At 33.9% G+C, this 7500-nt stretch overlaps 1 protein-coding gene across 1 annotated transcript in view; it reads right to left on the bottom strand.

Moving 5' to 3' along the window:
• Positions 1 to 7500, bottom strand: part of LOC135220664 (glutamate receptor 1-like) — a gene marked incomplete in the record, with an annotated part of 281584 nt that overhangs the window by 13384 nt on the left and 260700 nt on the right. Inside the window, 1 exon segment of the mRNA XM_064258033.1 lies at positions 348 to 458. Within this exon segment, the coding sequence (XP_064114103.1) occupies positions 348 to 458 (111 nt within the window).

Genomic DNA, 7500 nt, shown 5'->3' on the forward strand with positions numbered 1-7500 from the left:
CAGTTTTGTTGTATTCCGTGTATATAATTTTCTTTTGTAATCCCCATTTGTTAATTATATACGAGCTTATTTTGTAAACTTATTTTTTTATATATTTCATCAGTCTGCTATATAACACAAAATTTTCGAAAGGCCTTGCAGAACTCCATTGATTCTCCTTCCTTCTTGGATTTTGTCTTTATGTTTATATATATATATATATATATATATATATATATATATATATATATATATATATATATATATGTATATATATATAATATATAAAAGAGTATGATATATAGATAGATAGACAGATGGAAGCAATTCGGAAGCATATACTAGATGAACATGATCCATAGACTTACCAAGATGGAGGTAACAATGTACGTTTTGTTAAGTGGAACCTCATCCTGCGGCAGACGTGTATACTTGACAGGCAACAGCTCGAATCCAGTACTATCAGACCATTTTCCAATCTGGCGAAAAAATAAGAAGAGATGTTGCGTGAACGTTATTCATTCTGTACCTCACAGCTTCTTCACAGGATTATGGATAAACATTAGGGAAACCATGTTAACATTAAAGAGTTATGAAGTCGAACTGCGGGTCAAAGTGAATGCTGTTGCCTAAACGCCACAAGCTAAAATATTTGGAATCTAGAATCAAAACCAAATCATTATGTAAAATGTTGGCTGAAGAGCTTATATATATATATATATTATATATATATATATATATATACTATATATATAATATATATATATATATATATAATATATATATATATATATATGTATATGATTGATATATATGTATGTATATATATATATATATATATATATATATATATAGTATATATATATATATATATATATATATATATATATCATAGCAAACGAAAAAGCAACTAATCCCAGAAAGGTATATTAAACTACCTGTTACCCAAGAGGTAACACTGAAAATGGATTAGGATCTTTACCTAAAACGAAAAATTCCTGTGTAACTTGTTTGTGATACGGCTAGAAAATTTCTAAAAAGTGCTCTGTAATATGCACTAATTCGTCCGCTTCAATAGAATAAGTTATTCGCCTGAAATCAATAGATTTAGAAATGATGGAATTTGTAGGATACCTTGATGAGGTAAGAAAATCGATCTATAAGTATATTTTGACTGTAGTAATTGTTTTATACTTTTGATTATGAAACAAAGAGGGTAATCAGTCTGTAGTTCATAATAATATAACCATTCAAAAACTTCTTCCAGTTTTCTTCTGAAGATTGAAAAAGAAACCCACAAAATCACTGTGTAACTTGTTTACTGCTAAGTATTTACATTTAAATGTAAATACTTAGCAGTAAACAAGTTCCACAGTGATATTGTGGGTTTCTTTTTCAACATAACCATTATTATTGGCTGTCAAATTAAGCTGTATTATCATTAAATACAGTGAACGTAAGTAGAGCTTTTTTTAACCAGCAAAGAACATTTTTTTTTGAGGAGAGAGAGAGAGAGAGAGAGAGAGGAGAGAGAGAGAGAGAGAGAGAGAGAGAGAATAAGAAAAGTATAGGACATAAAAAAATATAGTTCTTTCCGGCATCGCTTATGCTTGTCTTTACTTTGGTGTCTATTCCTGTTCCCGGCCTTCCTCCTTCACGAATTCCCTCCATTTTTCTTCCTATTGAAGGCAATTTTTCCTACTATGAGGATGAAGAGTCTAGAGCGGCTACTGTCCATTTTCATTTCTATCCGAGTGTGAGATGAATAACTTGGGAAACAGAGACCGTTTACTTACGGCTTTTTTCGTTTCTCGCTTATTTTCATCCTTTTGTCTTTTAGGAAGATTTTCATTCTGCCAATTCATTTTTCTTCTTCTTCTTCTTCTTCTTCTTCTTATTATTATTATTATATTATTATTATTAGGGAAAAACTCTCTATCACGAGAGTATATATAATGTTCTAAAGGGTCCATCTTGGACTGAAGATGAACCCAGGGAAGGGTTCGAAAGCTTTCTGTAAAGTCTTCAAAATTATACACGGACTTTTTGCACGTTGTATTATTGTGGACCCTTTAGAACATTATTATTATTATTATTATTATTATTATTATTATTATTATTATTATTATTATTGGTAAGTGATCCACATTAATATCAACCTAGATCTATGATGAAAATATGAATCGAGTCGGTTCTCTAAAGCTCTCGATTGATAAATTCATAACCATATTATTCACACGTGCATTATTTGGGATTTTTTTTGCCAATTTAGCGACTCATGTAAATGTGAAATTTTCCTAAAAATCATCATGAATAATATTGTAGAAAACAGACATATTACCACTAGATATTACTTCTACCTAGCTTTGCGCCGTTTCAAAGCTGTAATCCAGTTATAAGGATCATAATATGTTCTGTTGCCACAAGCATTTCCCAAAAACTTTACCCTCTACAACCAACCGCGCCTGAGAATGACAAGACAATTATGTTTGTGTCTGTTGATGTGTAATGTGAGGAGCACGTATTCTGATCCTAAGTAAGATTAAGTGCAAGTTGCACAGGACGGTTAAGAGGAAGAAGATTTACTGATGAAAGATGGTCAACGTTTATGTTAATTAGGCAAGAAAATGACACGGTAATTTGTTTTCGTGCAATAGAGATGAGCGAATGCGAATTCAGATTTTAGGAAAGGACGGGTTCATGCAAAACGGGACTAGACTGAGGAAAAAAAAAAAAAATCATGATATTGCAGAAGAGGAATAGAATACATAATGTTGAATTTAGGCCAAAGACCAAACGCTGGCACATAGAAGGTCATTCAGTGCTGAAAGGGAAATAGACAGTAAGGAGGTCTGAAGGGTGAAACAAGCGGAAAACCTTGCAGTTGCCCTACGAAACAATTGTTATAGAAGGTGAAAAGTCAGATAGAAGAGAACAAAAAAGGAAGTACTATGAAAGGAATGAAAGGGATTGCAGCTATGGGCCTAAGGGATGCTGCAATGACCCTTAAGTAGTGCCTACAGTGCACCAATTGAGGTGTACTGATGGCATTATCACCTTACGGGAAGATTAAATATGAAATTATACGTGGATGCCTGCAAACAAACAGATCTTGAAAGTGTATCGTAGGCATTCAGTGATCAATATTTCTAGTAAATAAAAACGATCTCAAAGATCTCACAATTCTTTTTAGCTTTCCAAAAGATAGTTATTATTATGTTTATTCAGCTCAAAAAAGAAATCAAAGGAGATATAAATAACGTTCAAATTATCTTTTATATAAAACGATTTAAATCTATCTTCTTTATAGAGGCAAAACACTATAATATCAGCAGAGCACGTTTATTTAGATAGTTTCATGTTGTGTATATTAAAGCAAAAATAAATAGCAGTGTTTTCCTTCTCCCATCCTTTCATTGTCTTATTTAAAACAGAGTCCATATAAAGAGAGAAAATAAATGTAAACCGAGTTTACCTGGAAGCGGTTAATGCAGAAACCTAATTAGCCTGCTTTTACGACTTGAACATTAGCAGTTGTAGAAAGAATAGTAGTGGTGTTTTCTAGATCGTCGCTGACTCGAACACAACGAAGTCATTTATGACCATGCAATAATTAATAATTCAAACATGCCTTCCATAAATACACAAACTCTACTAAAGCATAATATTTGTGCAACAAAATGAAAGATGTAAAAAAAACGAATTTTGTGCAATGTTACAAATGTTGACTGAATAGAAATGATGTGTTTAAATTTAAGCGAGATGCCATTAAAAGCAAAGAGTTCTTTACAGGGCAATGATATTTATTACTAAGGTCGTGAACCTTTTCATATTCAGAGATTATTCTATTAAAGACGTTTGCAGTTATTTCCTGCCTCGTCGGAAGGAGAGCAAAATAAAAACAATTACTCTACAGTTCTTAGTCAGCTGTTATATTAGGACTTAGAGTATGAACTTGCTGGGCTAAATTTTTTATATAAGTAATGCTTACCATAATTTTAGTACATGATGTTGACTGCTATAAATCTAACTTCAGATGTCGGTTCTCACCTAAAGGTTTATTGATAGTGAACAATGGTTATCAAAGGTTATTTTCATACTAAATATCCTGATCAAAACTCAATCTGATGTACTGTTTATTGGGCTAAAATGAAGGGAATTTGGTTATTAAACTTCTATTCCAGGTTTTGCTTCAGATTTAAAGATGAGTTCATTACTCTCGTATTGTCATACAAAGTAAATATAGTCGCACTCAAAGACAGCATATGTGAATATTAAATAACATCTTAATGACCATTGTCACTAAAGGAAATCTAATTACTACTGTAATCTGCACATATTAGACGCACCATATTCTTTTAAGTTTACTTTGTTAACAAACATGGTTTGCATTGGTGGTTGGAATCGGTAAAATATGGTTATAGCCTATGAAATTAGTAATGGTATAATGAGAGTCAAAGTTAGTAGCCCTATTTCATGATGTTTACTGTCATTAAAAGATTATATCATACGGCAGAACAGCAAAGACTAAGAAGACATCTTTCTTTAAACGGTGATTAATAGGTAAAGATTCAAATCGAAGTAAAAGAATGTATAATGGTACTCATGACATATAAAGCACTAGCAGTGGTTTGTGTTCTACAAAGGTTAGTAAAGATCAAATTAGTTTGATGCTTATCAAAAAAAATTCTGCACGAAAATTTGACCATTCGTATTATGGAAAAACAGAATTGATACGGAACATCTTCCCCTCTCTCTCCCTCTCTCTCTCTCTCTCTCTCTCTCTATCTCTCTCTCTATCTCTCTCCTCTCGCTCTTTATCGTTTCTAGACTAGACTCGCTGCTGACCGTCTCTGAACAAGAACAAGGATTTCTTCCCAAAACCCCATCATCGTCTACAGCTCTGCACTAACATCGCACAGCATGACGTGAGCCGGATGATGGTGATAGTGGTGGCAAGAGAGAGAGAGAGAGAGAGAGAGAGAGAGAGAGAGAGAGAGAGAAGGCGGTAGGTAGGAGAAGCCTGAGCAGGAGAGCTGGATGGAGGAAAGTATAACCGTAGCAAGTTGGGTGAGCGTCGGCAGGGGATTGTAGGAGGGGAGGGAGTGAGGGAGGGAGGGGGTGTGGAGCTATGTAAATTTTAGAGAATCCAATTTTGTGTGCTCTGCTCCCATTCGTGGCCGGTGACAAACATAGGTGATTGCTAGTGGTGGCGAAACTGGCTTGTTACTTGAGCATTCAGAACGTGTGCTACATCGTCGGTTGCTGCCTCAATGTCGAGGAAAAATGTTTAAGGCATTTATTTACGCGCTCTTGTATGACGGATTTCTTTTTCATTTTTTCTTGACGCCTGATGGTGAGCCATATGGCTGACAAGGTTTACTTCGCCTGTTGATGCTTCGTCTTCTGTAACTGGACTACGCCAGATTCTTGTGATGAAAAGTCAACATTATAGCATCCGTGCAGTGTACTATCAATTAATTTAGGATATTGAAAAACAAAAGGTTAGCAGCGTTATTACACATAGTTCACTCACCACATATATACGTAGACACACACACACACACACACACACACACACACACACACACATATATATATATATATATATATATATATATATATATATATATATATATATATACATATATATATATATATATGTTATTAATATATAGATATATATATGTGAGTTTAATGTGTGTGTGTGATATGTATTTATATATAGTTAGAATATATATATTACATATATATGTGTATAATATGCATGTATATGTATATACAATATACCATACACACACACACGCACACGCACACACACACACACATATATATATATATATATATATATATTTATATATATATATATATATATACTATATAATGTGTGTGCTTGTGTGGGTGGGAGGTCTAGGACTATATGAATTAGGTTGCTAATGGCTATGGCAAGATATTCATCAAACAAATCCAGAAAGCAGTCACTACTAAGTAGTGTAATTAATTGCACCTGAACATACTTGCGATGCTAACAAGATGAACTCCATCTAATGAGGCTTCATTAAAACCTCAGGTACATATTAACAAGATGTAAAGTAAAATAAAATCCTTGTAAAATAGTATATTTGCAATTGTATATATTCTTAACAACTTACGGTCGCAGAGTTTTCCAATTCATGGTATCGTCCTCAATATCTTCCTCTGTAAAAATAAATATGGCATCTAAACTGTCAAAAGTATCAACATACTTCTCTCTCTCTCTCTCTCTCTCTCTCTCTCTCTCTCTCTCTCTCTCTCTCTCTCTCTCTTTATATTTTGCGATAATTAATACATAGTATGTCATCAAATATTTCTTGATTTTATACGGACAATAATGGAAGGGGAAATCTAAAGCCCTAATTAATGAAGGTTCGAAGGAAAATGGTCACAGGAAGGGGAAAAGAAAACTGGGACTGAACAATGGAGGCAGGCAACGAAGGACCTGCCTCCACAACGAAGGAAAATTCTATGGAAGGGAAATGAAAAGACAGTTCCAAGGCTTGACAGTTTTGGGAAAGAAAAGCTGATGCCCAACAGAGCCGCACAAGAACTTCTGTGGTTCTTTTTCTTTCTTTTTTTCTTTAAACCGTCATAAGAAAAACAGTCATTTGGCTGGGAGAAAAAAAATTACAGAGGATTTACCGGCGGAGAGAATAACGTCCTTGATTTCCTTCTCATAATACAGGCTACCAAATAAGATAAGTAGATTCGAAATCTACTTGGATAGACAAGAATACCTTGAGTTACTGTCATGAAGAAAATTAGTTAAAAAACCTCAATAAAGCATATATAATTTAAGCATATTTGGCGATTAGAACTTCATGACTCTTCAAGGCAAGTTTTGAAAAACATAGACATTCAACTTGTTTTCGGAATTAAAAGATGATAGAATCTTATTTCCAGTAAACACATACCAAGAATAGAACAAAAAAGACAAAAGATATAGTTTAGGCGTGACTTGTTAGTCACTGAGAAAGTATGCTGGCAGCAAAAGTTATTGGCAGTAAAACTAAATAGGAAAAGGCGTCTCGCAAAATAATCTCTGAATGTATGAAATCGATGGGAAAAATGAACCGTTTATCTAAGAAACAAGACTGTGTGAAAACTTCATGGCCCGAATGAATAGATATGTGTTCACCTGTGAGTTTCATTACATTGTGTTGGCTTCTTATGATTCAATAAACAAAGAACTGCCAAGATTTACGGCCAAAAGAAAAACAAAGTTATTTTCTATTGGAAGTAAGGAGCCTGCAAAAGGATATATAGGATTTCTTCCTATTTTATTTTTAGTGACCCCCTTACGTGGTGCACTCTGGGTATTACTAAAGGATCCTTTGTTGTACATCCTTTCCTGCTTCCTTTTTACAGTTTTGCCTCCTGACCTCTCTAGTCATTCTTAGCGCAACTGCTGGGATTTGTCCCAGTTGCAACCTGAGTTCTTTGTCATTCATCTCCTTTATTCTCGGGATCCCTTTCTCCTGCTGT

The sequence above is a fragment of the Macrobrachium nipponense genome, chromosome 2 (genome assembly GCF_015104395.2).
Source record: "Macrobrachium nipponense isolate FS-2020 chromosome 2, ASM1510439v2, whole genome shotgun sequence".
Taxonomy (NCBI): domain Eukaryota; kingdom Metazoa; phylum Arthropoda; class Malacostraca; order Decapoda; family Palaemonidae; genus Macrobrachium; species Macrobrachium nipponense.